The sequence below is a fragment of the Stegostoma tigrinum genome, chromosome 26 (genome assembly GCF_030684315.1).
Source record: "Stegostoma tigrinum isolate sSteTig4 chromosome 26, sSteTig4.hap1, whole genome shotgun sequence".
Taxonomy (NCBI): domain Eukaryota; kingdom Metazoa; phylum Chordata; class Chondrichthyes; order Orectolobiformes; family Stegostomatidae; genus Stegostoma; species Stegostoma tigrinum.
Window position 1 is genome coordinate 30349416 of NC_081379.1, and position 19441 is coordinate 30368856.

A 19441-nucleotide genomic window follows, 5' to 3' on the forward strand; every position below is an offset into this window, starting at 1 on the left:
AGTATGGTGTTTGAATGTATCATGGTTTGACATAATGTAATAATCTTTTTAGTGGGTCAGTGAACAAGAAAATGGGAAAGGGTGCAAGCTTCATACCTGGTACAAGGAAGTTCACTGATGCTTTTAAAAAATGATGACAATTTTCTTTTTTCTCCTAAAGCCACTGTCTCTTGCTGGCCAATGACATATGTAAATGTTTGAACTCCAGCCATTTTTCTGAAACTTAGTTCTTGATTGGGACTGTTGCATTTAATACCCATCTTTAGTTTCCTTGACCAGTCTTGAGTCACTGTACACCTGTGGGAATTATGCTATTGGGTAGGAAATGCCAAACACGATGAAGACACAGTGATAAAAAATTACCCAAATCAGGATCGTATGTGACTCAGGCAGAAATATGAGGGTGATACATTGCTGCTCCTCTCCTTCTTGCTGCAGGAATTAGTTTTTGGAGCAATTTTAACCTCACCACTATCAATCCAGCTACTTTAGCATACACAGGTGAAGACAGGGTTCAAATTTGGTCTGTAACGTTTAGTTCCATACTGGGTAAGAATGTTTACTAGTTTAACCAAATTCCTTATTTTGTCAAATAACACACCATGCCCATTAGTCGAGCTTCAACAAATATCATCAATAGTAAAAAGCATTTGAACTCTTCATAAAAAGCAGACGTGTTAATTTGGGGAAACCCGTCAGTTGTGAGTATTGTTCTAATAGATGTGGGTCTCTTGACCTTGCAGGAGGGAACGCAGGCCTAGCTGCTGCCTTTGCTGCTCAGAAGCTCCAGATCCCTGCCACCATTCTGGTTCCGAGTAGCACGCCAGCATTTACTGTTCAGAAATTGAGAGATCACGGAGCCTTTGTGGAAGTGGTCGGTAAGGTGTGTCCTTGTCAGAATGTTTTATGAGGCTGCATCCATCGTCTGGTTGGGTGAGGGTCTGGTGGGAGGTAAGGAGTTGGGGAAAAGGTGTTTGACTACCATTTCACTGAAATGATGGCTGGGTGTGTAAATATTGTGCATGTTGGGATGCTGCTATATCAAGCATGGCTCACTTGCTAGCTCTCTGAAATCAAAGGTTATTGGTTCAAGCCTAATGCAAGGTCTTGAGCAGAGAAACCAAGGCTGACACTTCAGTATAGTGCTAGACTATCAGAAATGCCACCTTCTAAGTGAAGTGTTGGAACCAAGGCCTCATGTGCTGTCTCTGGTGAACCTAAAAAGATCCATTGCTCTATTTTAAGCAAGTGCAAAGACATTATCCATGCTGCCCTGGCCAATATTTATTCCTCAGCAACATCTCAAGATTATCATATGCTGTTAGTGGGGACATGCCGAGTGCAAATTGCCTGCTGTGTTTCCTGTATTGTAAAAGCGAATACATTACAGAATTAATTCCTTGGCAGTAAACAATTTTGGGGTGTCATGAAGTCGTGAAAAGTGCTATATGATTGTAAGTCCTACTTTATAAATCTTGTATTTTCAAATGAAACAAGTTTTCAAAGCCCAGAGCATTTAATTTGTTGGATAAGAAAAATGATGTGTGCAGTCTAATACCGAATTTGTGCTAGATTGTATTGTATTAAATCAGAAGCAAACTTGGTGAGGAGGAATAGACATCCTGCTAACTGAAGCAATCCATGTTGAAATGCAGAAAGATCCAGACAATACCCAGGCTCGGGCTAACAAGTGGCAGCAATCACTTGTATTTTTATAAATATCACCAAAATACACAATATTTAATGACACAATTAACATTTGGACCATACAAGGGGTAGATAATGACAAACTCAACAAGAGAGAAACTAAAACAAACTCGCCTTCACATTCAATAGCAATGCCATCACCAGATCCTCACGATCAACATCCTGGAGGTCAGCACAAAGCAGCCTGACCACGCACCATCTTCAACACAAGCCTCCTTTACCAGCAATGTGACAGTGTGTGCCATCTACAATATGCAATGCAACACCTCACCAGGACTCCATTTTAAGCAGCATATTCCAAAATCATATACTTAAATAATCTAGGAGGACAAGGGCATTCAAACCTGCCAACTAAAAGCTGGAGTCAGCTGTCCAGCTCCTCGAATTAACCTTGCTATTCAACAAGATCATGGTTGATCTGATTGTAACTTCAAACCCACAATCCAAGCTAGCTCTGATAACATTTCATCCCCTTGCTTAACAAGAATCTATCCACCTCTGCCTTTAGCATATTCATCACCTTTTCAGGAAGAAAATTCCAAAGACTCATCACCCTCTGAGAGATTAAAAACACGGCCCCACTTCTGATGTAAGTGGCTGACCCCTGACTTGTAGCAGTGACTCCTAGTTCTACGTCTCCTATTCGAGGAAACATCCTTCTACATTCACCCAGTCAAGACTCCTTGAGATCTTTGATTTGTCAATCAATTTGCTTCTTGCTCTTCTAAACTACAGTGGACTCAAACCTTGCCTGTTTAGCCTTTCTTCAAAAGACAACCAAGTCAGTTCAGGTATTAGTCTAGTAAAACTTTTCAGAACTGCTTCCATTGCATTGACATTTTTCATTAAATAAGTTGATCAATACTGTGGACAGTAATCCAGATGTGGCCTCACAATACCTGAAACATAATCTTCATACTTTTATGATCAATTCCCCGCACAATTAATGATAACATTCTATTAGCTTTCCTGATTACTTGTCATTACTGTAAACTATCCTCTTGTGTCTCAAGCACATGGACACTGAGGGCACCAGATGTGGGAACATCTCCACCTGCGAGTTCCCCTTTCAGCTACTCACTATCCTCACTTGGAATTATATCACTGTTCCTTCACTGTCACGGGGTCAAAACCCTGGAACTTCCATCCTAACAGGATTTTGAGTATCCCCACATCAGATGGACTGCATTCGCTCCAGAAGTACCACCTTCTTCTCATGGGAAACCAGGAATGGGCAATAAATGTTGGGCCAGCCAGGTATGCCCATACCCCATGAAAGATTAAAAAGAAAACTTGTAGACTAAATGTATTATTTTTGGTAAAGAGTCGATTCCATTTGATGAGGGATCTTGGGGCCTACGCCCATAGATCCCTCAAAGTTGCTACCCACGTTTATAGGGTTGTAAAGAAGGCGTATGGTGTGATGGCTTTCGTTGGCAGGGGAATTGGGTTTAAGAGCCACGAGGTTATGCTGCAGCTCTACAAAACCCTGGTTAGACCACACTTGGAATATTGTGTCCAGTTCTGGTCACCTCTTTATAGGAAAGATGTGGAAGCTTTACAGAGCGCGCAGAGGAGATTTGCCAGGATGCTGCCTGGAATGGAGGGCAGGTCTTATGAGGAAAGCTTGAGGGAGCTAGGATGAGAGGTGACGTGATAGAAGTGTACAAGATGATGAGAGGCATAGTTTAGAATGGATAGTCAGACGCTTTTTCCCAAGGTGGAAATGACTATTACATAATTTTAAGGTGATAAGAGGAAGGTATAGGGGAGATGTCAGAGGTGGGCTCTTGCCACAGAGGGTGATGGGCATGTGGAATGCGCTGCCGGCAGTGGTAGTGGAGTCAGATATTTTAAAGTCTCTTTGATAGGCACATGGAGGATAGTAAAATGTAGGGTTTGCAGGGTAGTTTGATCTTAATAGGATAACAGGTTGGCACAACATTGTGCCCAAAGGGCCTGTACTGTGCTGTACTGTTCAATGTTCTACACTCTATGAATGTCAAATTTCTCCATGATTACATAAAAAAATCAATAAATGTTAATTTTTTAAAATTTTTTATCACATGTCATCGTTCATCTTAATCTGATCTGTTTGGCACAAAATGTACTTTGCTATCATTAATGATGGCCTGCATTTAAGTTAAGAGAGGGAAAGTTCAAAGGAGATGTGAACTGTAAGTTTATTTTTTGTACAGATAGTGGTAGGTGTTTGGAACATTGTGCTGTATCTAGTGGTGAAGGCAGACACGATAATGATGTTTAAGGGGCTTTTAAATAAGCACAAGAATAAGCAAGGTATGTAGGGATGTGGATCATGAGCAGGCAAAAAGAATTAGTTTAATTAGGCATCATGTTTAGCACAACATTATGGGCTGAAGGGCCTGTTCTTGTGCTGTATTGTTCAATGTTTTTCCTCTTGGTTTATGTCAGAAATATTTGGCTAAGTAAACATACATTGAGCATTTGTTAAAATAGCTCCAAGTGTGGCCATGGGCCATTTGTTTTCATAGCAAGAAGAGCATTTCAGAATATGTGAATGTGAAAGAAAACTTATTGAAAGCTGAATGAAATGAATATGTAATTTGCTAATTCTCTGCAGACTTTGGAACGAACAGTGTTGTTTTCCTTGTCCCGTACATTGCTCTCGGTAGTTTAGCTAAATAGCTGTGCCAGCAGTCTGAGGCATTTCAAAAGCACTCTAAAGTTAGTGGCTTGAAACAGTTAGCTCAGATTCAATGAGTCTGCTGTTAAATCTGCTGAGACCTGCTGTTAAGCACAATTCCAATTCAGATGGTGCTCAGCATTGGTTCACGGGAACCCAGCCCACTGTATTCATTGGGTTTCTCTGTCTTTGCCTATCCATTTGGTTAGCTTTGAATTTTCTGGCTCATTGAACTGAATGAACCTCATGTGTCAGCTAGAGTTTTGCCTGATTGAGGCAGATATTAACCATATACAGTCTATTCACAAGATGATATGCCCGAGAAATGTTATGCGAATGAGCATTACGACAGTGGAATAAAAACAAGTGTAAAAGTGACATTTTGGTAAAAAATGGATGTGGAGCAAGTGTTGATGAGAAGAAAGAGACTTGCTTAAATGAAAATGAGAATATATTGACTGTCACTCTTTCACTTACTTCAGTTTTAATTTTAGTTAGGCCTGCAAGGGCTGGAATGCTTAAGTTGTCTCTGTCCATCTGTTTGTCATTGTGTTTGAAATGGGTTCGAATAACTTGCCTATTTAGTGAAGAATTTGCTTAGAGCTTGCATCAGTGGGGAATGTAAAATCTCTGTCTGTGTAGATTTTGGTTGTTCTCAGTCACTGTTACCACAGTAGCTGTAAGAGTTGTGAGTAGAGGCTCTTGAGACTTCCCTATACTACCTGGGTTGAGAAACAGCCCTATAGACCACCAAAAAAGGACAAATTGAGATAGAGGAATTAAGAATAAAGGGTAGATGGAAGCTCACCTATAACAAATCTGTTTAATCCAGATTTAGACTTCTGAACAATTTCCCACCAAATTTGAAACACTAATATAGATAATGCAAGCATACAGAAACTGCTCTATGCATTATAGATGCCATCAAGAATACTGTGACAGTTAAACAAGTGGGCACATAAGAAAATACTTGAGTTGCACATAATGATGTGTTTTATGTCTTTTTGTGGGGCAAGGTACAAGAAATATACCAAGCACACATCACAAAATCTTGGTCCAGCTGCTGATGGTTTCCTAGTGCATGCTTGCTACCTGCGAAGCTCCGCAAATTCATCCTAAAGTATCAGCTCTAGTTTTATAGGGTCCAACACTTTCAGGGAAGTGTCATCACATCGATGTTTAGACATCCAAAATACACAGGTGGTAGCAGTCAATTAGATTAACTATGAAGTACATCTTTATTCTTGGTACCAGATATTTTTGCAAGTCACAACTTTGACTTTCGGTCCTGGCTGCCAGACTGACTTTGATGGATTTGGAGGGTCCATGGAATATTGAAATTCTGTCTGTGGCCTGATGGTTACCTTGCTGCCAATGCTTTGTTGCTTTTCCAATTAACAAGCTTAGGCTGCCCTTTCAACCTTGCTCCTCCTTCACCCTGGCACTCTGTACCACTAGAAGCAAGAGCTCCACCTCATTTAATCTCCATCAATGCCACCAACTTTGGCAGTAGTGCTCTAAAGAGACCCAACAGTAGTTTCAAATAATTTGAGGGAAGTTTCAGTTTTAGGGTTAGGTTTTAACTTTTTGTTTGTGACTCTGTTGAGTCCTCGACTATCTCTTTCTTTTTTCCATGCTGCAGATGTGGCATCACTTTGAATGGTGAGATCATCGTAACAAGCTGTGTATTTGCATATCAGTGCATCTAATTTCCATGACAACATATCTTATGCACTTAAATGACCTGTCATGTTTTTGCAAACTGGCAAATTTTGTTGCAAATGAATGAGATAGTAAGTGATGACAGCATTAAAGCACACAATAAATCATAGATGAAATCTAATTTTCACTCCATGTATTGTATCATTTTTTGAGTGTTTAGCATTGTTAGAAGCAACCATTTGGTTGCACATTATCATTGATAATCATGGGTAAGATCCGTGCAACATTTACCTGTCACATTTAGACAGGAGATGCAGAAAAGTGGCAAACAAAGCCAACCTGTTGGGCTCGGTTTACTTGTGCTCAAAGAATGTTTGAAAAAAGATGAGGAATCCACTTGCACAGTGGCCGGTAGCCATTTCCTTCTAATTTACAGGAAGTGAAGAGTTCACAGAGCAATTGATTATTTGACAATGCCCACGTAAGCCAGCGTCTGTGAGACGCTCCAGTCTCAATTTGTGCTGTACAACCAATGGCTTCTGATATGAAGAAAGTCCCATAGCAGCCCTGTTGCTGCAAAAGCTGTAGGGTGAACTGATTGTTAAAGCCATCTGTTAAAGTGCATTAGTTGATGTTGTTTACATTTCTTTTTGTCTCCACTTTTCTTAAAGACTTTTCTCTCCATTGAGTTACAGTTGCATAAGCAGTGACTGCACTGTGTTACCTTGACCTAGCAGATGCTTTTTATATATGAATCTTCCAGTTGAGCAACAGCATTTTCCACACCCAATTTCATCCTCTTTCAATGTTCCCATAGTGGGAAAAGCCCTTGTAGCCAGCAAGTACATTTCACCGAGAGTTCGTATGGGAAGCTTGCTATTTTTTGTAGTGCTCAGCTTTTTTCTTTAAGCTGATGGGAAAGCAGTCTCTAAACTGCAGTAATGCAAATACTGACCTTGTCTCTTCACTTATTGAAGAATTGCATTTCAGATTCCATCACTCTAGTTTAAGGAAAAAATGTTAACTTGAGCATTGCTTATTTGACTAACAAGGAACTTGAAGCACAGGTTTGATTCAGAAGTGAAGAGTTTGCCTTTAAAGTTTTTAATCAAAAGAATGGATGGTTATGAAACTTCGTTTTGGCTCAGAATTGATACCATGATGGAAGACGAGAGGAGGCATTTTCATTTTGGCAAGATGCGATGACTGGAGTCTCACCAGGATTAGTACTGGAGCCTCAGCATTAACAATTTGTATTCATGACTTGAATGAAGGCATTATTTTGCTGATGACTCACAGGTGGGTAGGATAGTAAATTATAAAGAGGACATAGTGAATCTGCAAAGATATATAGATAGGTTCAAGGAGTAGGCAGAAATTTAGCAGATTTATCATGTGCGTATGTGTACTTGGCCATTTTCGCAGCAAGAATAAGAAAAAATACTATTTAAATGGAGATATCGCAGAAGTCTGAGGCACAAAGGGATCTGAGCGTTCTAGTATATGAAGCCCATAAAGTGAGCATTCATGTGCAGTCAATGATTAGGAGAGTAATGGTAAGCCGTTGTTTATCAGGAGGGGAATGAAATGTTTAAAATACGGATGTTTTTCCACAGTTATACAGGGCATTGGTGAGACCAAATCTGGTATGCTACATATATTTTAGTCTTGTTATTTGGAAAGGACATAATACATCAGAAGTAGATAATAGAAGGTTCACTTGACTGATACCTGGGATGAGGGGGTATTATTTTATGAAGCTAGTTCAGTATCCACTGGCTTTTACAAGAATGAGATGTGATCTTTATAATATGTTGAGGGAACTTCACAGGGCAGATGCTGAATAGATTTTTCTCACTGCGGGGAAACTAGTGGGTATAGTTTGAAAATAAGAGTTCTTTAATTTAATATGGAAACTCGGAGAAATATCTGCTTGAGGGTCATGAGTCTTTGGAACTTTCTTCCCCAGAGAACAGTGAAGACAGGGTTATTGAACGTTTTTAAGGCAGAGGTGAATAGATGTTTGCTTGATTAATTAGGGAGTCAGAGGTTAGTGGGCAACTAAGTGGGTAGGTGGAGTTGTGGCCACACTCAATTCAGCCATAATCTTATTGAATCGCAGGACAAGCTCAAGGGTTGAATGGTCTACTCCTGTCAATAACTTGTATGTTCATATGTATATATGAGAGAATATTAAAGAAGCTTCACTCCTGGGACTTTGGATTCACATTGGGAGAAACTGATGGGGCAGAAATCTCTGATCATCTGGAGCCATGTGGTGGTTCAGTAGCTAACACTGCTGCCTCACAGCACTAAGGGACCCAGCTTCAATTCCAGCCTTGGTGAACTGTCTGTGGGGGGATTTGCACATACTCACCATATCTGTGGGTTTCCACTGGGTGCTCTGGTTTCCTTCAAGAATCCAAAGATGTGCAGGTTAGGTGGATTGGCCATGCTAAATTGCCCATAGTGTTCATGGATGTGAGGCTTAGGTGGGTTAGCCATGGGAAATGCAGTTATAGGATAGGGTGGGGCTTGGAGTGACGATGTTCGGACGGTCAGTGTGGACTCACTGGGCTGAATGGCCTGCTTCCACACTGTAGGGATTCTTTGAGATCTATCTATCTATCTATGTGAAATTGCCTATGTTAAATCAATTTGCAGATTGAAACTGAATAATGTGTGACCAGATGTTAATAACATGAAAGTGGAATGCCTCCTTGTTGGCAGCTTCACTGTGAGTTATGGCTTTACTTGAAAAACGGAAGACTTGATGCTGGAGGATGAATGCTTGTGGTATGGATGATAGGATCAATCAGAGGGATTGTTGTTAATGTTGAAAATATATTGAATTATAGATACCATTTTTTAAAAATTTCAATGCATTTTACCAGAAGTGCTTGACTTCACAGCTATGATTGCCCTGCATCAATTTAATTTTGGGTTTGGGATTCAATACCCCGTTTGGACAGAATTACTTTACATCCAAAATTCCCCAATCTCAGCTGGAATATCATTGAATGATGAACAGGTTAATGTAAATCGTGCTCACAATTGGCTGTTGTAGAGGAGCATTGGCAGATAGCTGGTAGCAGACCTTGTCTTTTTTGGCCAAGGGTGTTTGGTAGAAGGCATAGGACTGATTTTGGCCATCAGCAGTCAGTGGAGATGGGAGCAGAGTGTTTCCACTTCTTGTCGCAGTGACAATGATCTGTTGAAAAGTCTTGACTTCCATTCCACCGGTGATCTATAGAAACTGCATTCTCGAGGTAGGTGGGATCAATGTGGGAACAGGAAAAATAACTGCAGTGCCTTATTCTTGTTCACTGGATTGAGGTGAAATAAGCACTTGTTTAACAACAGAATAAAACAAAACATCTTTGTAAATGTAAAACCATGTGGAACATTTTCAGTTTTGGCAGAACGCATCTAGTAGGGGATCAGCTCTCTTTATTCACCCTGCCAAACTTTGTTTTCATCAATGTCAATAAAAAGTAAGAACTGGCAGGGTATTTAACCAGGATATTCTGCCCTAATTGAAATTCCATGAGAAAGGGCAGATAGAAATTCAGATTAATGTCTCATCTGAGAGACGGTGTCTCTTGATAATTCAGTATTGCACTTGAACAAGATCTGAACTTGCAACTTTCTGACTGAGGTGAGTTAAAACTGCAGCCTTAAATGCAACACATAACACAATTATTCAGAAGATGTAAAATATGCAAATGTCTTGTTTCCCAAAATTGCCGTAGGAAACTTTTATACTTTTGTTTGATTTTGATGGATTCCTTCCAATCTGGCAAGGAAGGCGTGCAATTATTCTGCTCTTCAACTTTTCACGTTTCCTTATGGGTGCTGACTGCTCTTACATGGGCCACTTAAACTCTTAATCTCCTTATTCCATGTTAACATACGGATCTCGACTTTAAATAAAGTGAAAACAGTTATGTCTCTGAATATGACTGGGTTCTGTGTCTCAGATGCAATTATATCATTTGCTGCACTGCAGTGATGTTAAATATATATGAATCTCAGTGTAATTTGTCTTACTTAAGTAAAGATCATTACCATATTTACCCCATTTGGTATTTCCAAAATCAGGCAATGCTACCAAGCTCAAGGATGGGAATTGTCAGTAAAGCCATTTCATGCATTTGCACCAGAGATTATTCTTATCTCAAAACTAGCCTTGATGTAATCATCTCCATGTATGTTATGCTCAGGTAGGTATACTAAGTACAATTATATTTTTAAAAGTTACATTTAAACATGTCATTTGCTATATTTAGCTTCTTTGGAAATAAACCAAAAGCAGACATAACTGTAGTTCTTAGAAACCATGAATTCAGTTTAAAGGTTTCCTGACTTCAGTTTGTGTACAACGAAAGATTTGTATTGAATGTACAGCATAGAAACAGACCCCTTCGGACCAAGTGATCCATGCTGGTGTAACACTGTACATAAACCTCTCGCATCTAGCTGTTAACATTTTCTCCTTTTTCTTACTCCCTTCTGCGTTTATCTACCATCCATTTAAAAGTAAATTAATATTTACATCAAGCATGTGACTGTGAGTTCCGCATTCTGACTGTTCCACTGAGGTTTCTCCTGTATTCCCAATTGAATTTATTAATGACTATCTTATATTTACAATCCGTGTGTTTTTTTCTTCACACCCCAGTGTAGACTAATAGTCAGTGAACAATCAGTTCTAATAACATTTCCTGTGCTGTTCAACTCATTTCATTGGTTTGCATGGCTACCTTCTTATCCCAGTGGAAAAAATGACTTTCTTAACATGCTGCTGTTTTGGTGTTTTTGACAAAAGAATGATAGATGTTCAAAGTAATTAAGATGACTTTGAGTATTCAAACTTTGAGGCTTTTCAGAGTGATGGTTGACCTTTCTGGCATATGACAACAATGGGTAAGAAAATTAAAAATATACTTACAGCTGCTGACCAATGTTATTTCTTGCCTGGCTTTATGCTGTTGCTTATAATACAAAGCTGCTTTTTAAATTGGTGAAAGCTTTAGAGATACACAAGGATGATACGTGATGTTAGTCTCAATGCAAAGTGAAATGTTTCATGTTTTCCAAACTCTTTACAGTTTCTCTGAGGGCAGTTACACATTTTAGTGCTGTACTACCTTCCCATGTTAAAAGACTGTGTACAAAGATTCTTGCTATTAGCAAGCATTATCATTATTCCAAGGGACTAACACATGTGCATGCACATCAGACACTCATATTGTAATCCAAGGACCTTGTGACACTAATGGAATAAATCACACTTTATACTAAAAATAACCTTCTGTTTATACTTCAATATTGAAAATGGGTTTTTAGCCCTAATATTTTGTATGTAGTAAAATCTGCCAGGAATGGATAGTTGGTAATGCAAAGCTGGCCAAAAGTAAATTGATTTTGCAGGGTCAAGTAATTTAAATCATTAATTGCTAAGTTGTGTAAGGCATTGTAGAACCGCAAGTTCTTTCCATAAGAAAGCAGCTTTCTTATTGATACACAGTGAAATTGTGATGACAGGAATGTTGTAAAGCAATAATTAATTCAGGACAAAAAGGCTCTACAATGAGTTACAAAGAGCACCTGAATCACAAATACATTTCATTGATATAGCAGGAAGAGTATAGATGTCATGAGCTGTGTAAAGCTGCGTAACCTTGTGATTTAATTATAATGTTAGACATGACACTCACTGCTGTTCTATTAATGTGTACTGTGTTCTTCAGCATGGTGTGTGTGGGGCCAGGTTGTTCAAGTAGACAGCATGGCAATTGACCTGATCCTGATCTTTACTTGAAAACATATTTTATAACAGGTACCATTACATAATTGCACTATAAAACTATCCAAATGCATTGAATCACTTTAGCCAAGTGCGTTGAATGAGTGAGAGCAGCAGCTGAGTTTCTTGATTCACCCTCCTTAAACTGAGGGCCTGAAGCCAATTGTGGCATTTTGCTAGTGACCAAGAAATTGAAGATTGAATCCTGTTAGTTTGTATGGTACACTACTACAGCTGGAAGAGTCACTAAGTCAGCTAACCACTCAACTGGTTTCCTTTCAATTTTCTTTAAGACTTCAATAATATACTTTTGAAGAGTGCTTGCTAAAACTAAAAAAAACCCTCAAGATCATCAGTTGAATGTTTCGGTCTAATGTTTCAGTATAATGGAAAATACCTTGATAAAAAACTCAACACTAATCTATCTTTTCAAAATGCTTTGCTAGGTTTGGGATGATGCTAATAAGGAAGCATTAAAACTGTCTGAAAATGATGGCTGGGTATACGTTTCACCTTTCAACCACCCACTGATTTGGTAAGGATTCATTAAAAAAAAATCAGAAAATTTAATTCACTTAAATGATAAGAAAGGTAATGGAAGTGCCAATCAAAATTATTGTTTGTTTTTTCTCGTCTTGTCCTCTTAAATGATTGATTAAGATTCAATTCAAAAGGCTTTGAAGAATATTGAAGTCGAAGATGATGTTTATTTTGAAATCATTTTTCTAATCAAAGTAAAAGAGAGGTGAAAATATGAATTTTTATCAGTTTTAAACCCTTGTAACAGAATGTTTTGAAAAGGCTGTAACTGTGGAGGCAATAGTCTACAAGTGCTGTAAGAATCAGGTGCAGTGTTACACTACAAGGAGTAATATGTGGTGGGAGACATATGGTCCAGAATTGCTTCGAGAGACTGACACAAAATGCAATTAAAAATGTATGACATGGTTAAGAGTCAGTTACAACAAGTAATGCATAGTTATGAAATATTTACAAGAAATGATGCACAGTTGGAAGTTGCTTAGTTAATCCAGCGAGGGAAGGGCCATATTAGACCTAGTACTAAGGTATGAGCTCAGCAAATAATCAAAGTTTCAGTGGGGGAGCATTTCAGGAACAGTGAGTTTTCACTTACTTTTGCATAAGGATAAGGTAAACTGCGGGTAAAAGTACTAAATTGGGGGAAGGCTAACTATGACAATATTAGGCATGAACTGGGGAATGTAGTTTGGGGATGGTTGTTTGAGAGTAAATCCACGTCTGTCCTGTGGGAATATTTTAAAGACCAGTTGATTAGTGTTCAGGACCAGCATGTTCCTGTGAAAATGAAGGGTAAGGTGACAAGATTCAGGAACCTTGGATGATAAGAGAAACGGAGAAGTTCATCAAAAAGACAAAGGCGGCATACACAAGGTTTAGGAAACTGAAGACAGACAGAACCCTTGAAGAACATAATGAAGGCAGTAGAGAACTTATACAATAAGTTAGGAGGGCTAAAAGGGGCCATGAAATGTTCTTGGGAAACAGGATTAAGGAAAATCCCAAGACATTTAATACCTGTATAAGGAGCAAGAGGGTAGCTAGGGGAATGGTAAGTCTTCTCAAGGACAAAGGAGGGAATTTATTTGTGGTGCTGGAGCAAGTGGTTGAGGTCCTTAATGAATACTTGCCATAAGTATTCACAATGGAGAAGAAAATGGTAGCTAGTGAATCTAGAGAGGGGTGTATTGATATTCTAGGGCATGTTGATATAAAAAAAGAAGTCGTTGGGTATTTTGAAAAGCAATAAGGTAGACAAGTCTCCAGGACCTGATGGAATCTATCCAAGAATACTGAGGGAGGCGAGAAATTGCTGCGGCCTTGTATAAAATCTTTGTATCCTCTTTAATCATAGGAGAAGTCCCAGAGGATTGTAGAATAGCCGGTGTTGTTCCTTTGTTTAAGAAGGGCAACAGGGATAATCCAGCATCTAGGGGCAGGATTTACTCGCAATTTGCAAAATATGGACTTATTCCGCATAGGCAGCGTGCTTTTTTGTAGGCGAGGTTGTGTCTCACAAACCTGATTGAATTTTTTGAGAAGTGAGAAAGATGATTGATGAGGGCAGGTTGGTGGTTATTGTCAATATAGATTTTAGCAAGGCCTTTGGCAAAGGCCGTTATGGCAGGCTGATACAGAAAGTGAAGCCACATGAAATCAGCAGAGAACTGGTTAGATGATTACAGAACTAGCTTGGTCATAGAGATAGGGAGTAGCGATAGAAGGGTGTTTTTATTAATGAAGATCTGTGACCAGTGGTGTTCCACAGGGATCAGTCCTGGGACCCCTATTGTTTGTAAGGTATATGAATGATTTGGAGATTAGCGTATGTGATCTGATTAGTATGTTTGTGGATCACACAAAGATTGGGGGAGCTTCAAATAGTTGTGAAGATTGCCAGAGGATACAGATAGGTTACAGACTTGAATGGAGAAATAGCAGATGAAATTTAATTTGGACAAATGCGCGGTAATGCATTTTGGAAGGTCGAATGCAGGAGAGAAATGTACAGAAGCATTAACATACAGAGGGATCGAGGCATATAGGTTCACAGTTCCCTGAAAATGACAATACAAGTGGATAAGATGGTCAAAAAGTCATATGGCATCCTTGCCTTCATCGATTGGGGCATAGAGTATACAAACTGGAAAGTCACCTTTCATCTGCACCAAACTTTACTGAGGCCATGTTTGGAATACTGTGTACAGTTCTGGTTGGCACACTACCAGAAGGATGTGGAGGGATCTGAAGAGGGTACAGAAACAGTTTACCAGACTGTTGCCTGGTTTGAAGTGTGTTAACTATAAGGTGAGTTTGGACAAACTCGCTTTGTTTTCACTTGAACATCAGATGCTGAGGGGTGATCTGATAGCAGTTTACAAAATTATGAGAGGTATAGATAGAATGGATGGTTGGAGTCTTTGCCCCAGGGTAGAAATCTCAATCACGAGGGGACATAAATTTGAGGTGAAAGGGGGAAAGTTTGAAGGAGATATGTGAAGCAAGTTTTTTATGCAGAGTGGTAAGTGCCTGGAATGTGCTGCCAGAGGAGATGGTAGAAACAAGTACAAATGCATTGTTTAAGAAGTGCCTTGACAGATACATGAGTGCACAATGAAAGTCGGATACAGACCGCAGAGCGGTAAATGGTGTTTAATTTTGAATGATGTCATATGTCAGTGCAGGTCGGTGGACTGAAGGGTCAGTTCCTGTATTCTACTATATTGTTCTTGCATCTTTGTTAAAGAGAAAGATGTACAGTGAAATTGCAGCTGTGTCTGTGCTTTACCAGAATATACAGGTTCTTGCTCCTTAAATCTATCTGAGTACTAATCTGGGAATTCATCTTGAGCTGTCTACTGCAAAATCTCAATATTCCCCCTTGTCTGAAGTGAACAAAACTGTGCACTATCTTTCAACTGAGACCGAAGCAAGGTCTTGACAATCAGAATCTTATGAACTGAGTCGCACATGTGTCAAGAATCAGTTATAGGAAGTAACACTGTGAGAATGTTGTAAAGGGAGTAACACATAGTAGGGATTTGGTTACAGGAAGGGATATGTGTTCGGGAATGAGCCACAAGGACTGGCTGACAGTCAAAATCAAAAACAGGAAATGATATTGCTTTTTATTGTTCCATAACTTAAATGTTACATTTCATTTGAACCCCCGGTGAATTGTCTGTAATTCATAGTGTGCACATGTCAAAACAGACAATAAAATATCAAATTGTCAAGGTACTCAGCCAAAAGGTACTTTACCACTGCGCTGTTGTCATATTTGGATTAACACAAAGAAAAAGGGTAATTTATCTAATTTATTTATCTAACCCAGAGTGTTTAAATTTAATACTGATCATATGGTATTAATATATTATGCTATCCTGTATTGTGTAAATTCTGGAAGAGTTGCTATATTTCTGTACTGTACACTGTTTAGTTATTTTAATGTAAGGAGCTTTTTTGCCATCATGGGATGTAATTTGGTATGAAGTTACAGCACTGCTCCTCCCTCACTTCTTGTTGTTTAAGTAGATTGCCATGAAGAGCAAGTCCATTTTAAGGGGTTACAAGTCTCATCTTTATAAATACGCTGCTAGGTACAAATAGTACTCCTCAAGCACTTCACAATAGCACGCTAAAATCGAGGTAGGTTTAAGATATCATATTGGTCACGACTGATCTGCATCTTCGTCAATTCCTGCATTCCTTGTTTGAGGGTTAAAAACATAAAGCAAAAAAACACACATCCAACCAAATTCAATGTATTTGGCTACAAAATGACAGTTGTGATTTTCTGCAAGAAATTTGTGCATTTGATTTCTCCTCCTATTTCTCACAATTATTTTGTGTTGTGTAGGATGGCCTGCTCCAACTCCTGCTGTTTGATGTAATCAATCATCCATTTGGCACTTCTTGCTCTCCAGTATTTGCTTACTCACCCAGTAAAGACGAACACCATTGGTGATCGATGGTCGTACACAAACTGACTTCAGTCCATTAACTTCTCTCTCCGTTCAGGGTTTGATCAATTACTACTACAGTTTTGCTGTTGAATTGCAGCCATGTAGTCTACTAAGTAAACATGACAAATTCAACCTAATTGAGACCCCTCCTTTCTTAATTATTCTTATACTCAGCATGACAGTCAGCTCACCTGATTTAATGCTTGTTATTGCTGATCTTCCTTAGGAAACCTACTGGGTGGCACATCTGTGCATTTGGCATCGATACCGGTTATGATTCACAAGGTCTCTTTCACCATTTTAATCTCTACTTATAATTGCAGAAACACTGTAACTAAAGACTTTTATAGTGCTACTTCCCAAATGAAATAAAATAAGTGAAAGAGTTCAAAGAAGTGGTGTTCTAAAGTATTTTTAAATAAAATAAAGAAAATATAACTTGCAATGACAAGTTTTCAAATTAGAAATTCTGATACTCCTGGATTGTAGCAGCTGTTGCTATAAGTACATGCCAGTGACTTTATTATTAAGTCGTATGCCGGAAGTTACAATTCTCATCTGCTTTGTCTTAGAGTGACACCCAAATGTTGTTTGGGTTAAAAAATGCCCTGGAGGATATAGCTGGAGTGGTCACTTGTACCTTCCCTTTAACTCTGGACGATAAGATTGGTCCAGCCAGACTGATAGAATAAAACCTCTCCTCAGCGATAAAATTCTATCTTAAATGATTTAGGTATTCTCAACCCAGTTATTCTGAAGCGACAGCGTGTTGTTCTGATTTTATAAACTGTTGTGCAGCTTACAATCTGTGTGCCAGACACCAGAATATTTAATGTCAATATGCAACATGCTTCTGGAAGGTACTTATTTCAGCCTTGCCCCTTATGAACCTGACACAGAAGTAAGCCATCAATAAATACGTTTAAAAAAAATTGGAATGCATTTCATATGATGAGCTGTAGAAAATCAAGGCATGATTTGTGCTTTTAGATTTATCATAGAAGTCAACTGGAAATAAATGTTGAATCAGGTGTGAAAGAACTGAAGTTAGTGTTTTTTTGTACAATTATTTATACATTTCTGCTACCTTCAAAAAGCAACAATATTCAATTTTAAAATTTTATTCAATAGCTTTCTCTTCTGTTAAATCTGTTCATAGTGTAAGTTGTTACTTGTGCTTCTGATAAGGCTAAAAAAAGGTAGAAATCATAGGGTGCAAGTAAATCAGCATCAATATGCATACATGAGAAATGAGAAGTTTACTTTAATACCACACATGACTCACTATAGGAATTATAGAATAATATATAAAATAATACCAAGGCAATGGGTGACAATTACAGCTCCTGGTATTTTTCCTGGCACTGCTAAGACTGCAAGAACTGCTGGCCGATTAGATCCGTTGGCAGCTTTCTTGATGTCAGGAAGACTGGGGTGAAGTCAGACTCTGCATCATGTTGTCACTGTGGGATAGCCTTCAACTGACTGACGTTTTTTCTGGGGCTGGTGAAACAGTACAATCACCAGCCATAAAATTCAGCCTGTGGTCCTAAGGTTTCATCCAGAATCTGGGAGATCATTGTCAACAATGTCAGTTACTATGTAGCTGATGGGTATTGCTGCATAGTGAAGTTTTGTAACATTTTGTACAACTCAGTTATAATGTTCTGTGGACTTGGTGGACAGGAGCTGCATGTTTTTGGTGAACCTTCTCCTCCCATCAGCACTCCTGGGGAGATTTCTTTTGCCTTGGCACATCAAGAGTCCAGATTGGATGTTAAGCACCCCCAGGAGATGCTTCATGATCTGCTAATTTTGAGAGTGTGCCTTTGGGGGAGGTAATAGCTTAGTGGTATTCGTAGAATCCCTGCAGTGTGGAAACAGGCACAACATATCCACACCGAATCTCAGAGCGTCCCACCCAGACCCACCCCCCTATAACCGAGTTAATCTACACATCCCTGAACACTATAGGCAATTTAGCATGGCCAATCCACCTAACTTGCACATCTTTGGACTCTGGGAGGAAACCCATGCAGAATGTGCAAACTCCACACAGTTGGCCTAGGGTGGAATTGAACCCAGGTCCCTGGCTCTGTGAGGCAGCTGTGCTAACCACTGAGCCACCGTGCCACCTGTGTTATTTCAGCATTTTCTTTAGATTTCAATCACTAAATGTACAAGGATAAGGAAGTAATAGACGCCCCTTGTTTGGTTCAGAATTATGAAATCTGTTGCATGCCTGAGATAATACATTTTTTCTTTTAAAATAAGGGAAGGGCATGCCACCGTCGTGAAAGAGCTTTGGGAGTCACTACCTTGCAAACCCGGTGCTATCATCCTGTCGGTTGGAGGTGGTGGTCTTCTTTGTGGAGTGGTTGAAGGGCTGAAGAACGTGGGTTGGTGTGATGTGCCTGTAATTGCCATGGAGACCAAAGGTGCAGAGAGTCTGAACGCAGCAGTGAAGGCTGGGAAATTGGTCACCCTCCCCGATATCACAAGGTGTGGTGAAAATATTTGTTCATAAAACTTTGTAAATCTATGTTTTAGCATTTTTACTGAAATAACAAAATAATGATAAATTTGATGGGAGCAAATTAGTCATTATATGAGAGGATGTAGCAGGAGGATGTGCTACAACATGATAATACTGATCCTCAAACCTGTTCCCCTGTGACAGTGAGGGACAATGTCCTGTAGTCATGTACAATTTAGGCGATTTTAGTCAACCTGTTTAGAGATACTGTTATACACCTTTGAAACAGGTGGGGTTTGAACCTGGGTGTTCTGGTCCTGAATTCACACTTTAGAAGACTACATTAACTGTTGGAATTGTTGGTCTGCCAACTTTTGAAATCACTTCTTCTATTTCCTGTATTTTCCGGGTGTATTAATGATCATGATTTTGGGTGACTTGGGTAAGAAGTAGTCCACAGGGCATATGCCATCAGAAACAGCAACCAGTACTTATGGTACAAGACAGAATTGTGCTGTTACTATTATGAAAGAGAGGCATATGGGATAAGAATACTCAGATAGCAAGAACTGCAGATGTGGATAAAAATACCTCTGTTTACTGCTTTGCTTATTTTA

General features: G+C 39.2%; 1 protein-coding gene across 3 annotated transcripts in view; it reads left to right on the top strand.

Moving 5' to 3' along the window:
- sdsl (serine dehydratase-like) overlaps positions 1 to 19441 on the top strand; it is a 65896-nt gene that overhangs the window by 35786 nt on the left and 10669 nt on the right. For all 3 annotated transcript variants that reach the window (XM_048556034.2, XM_048556033.2, XM_048556032.2), the window contains exons 4-6: positions 744 to 883; positions 12290 to 12378; positions 18623 to 18850. In XM_048556034.2, the coding sequence (XP_048411991.2) occupies positions 744 to 883; positions 12290 to 12378; positions 18623 to 18850 (457 nt within the window). The remainder of the gene's footprint in view (positions 1 to 743; positions 884 to 12289; positions 12379 to 18622; positions 18851 to 19441) is intronic.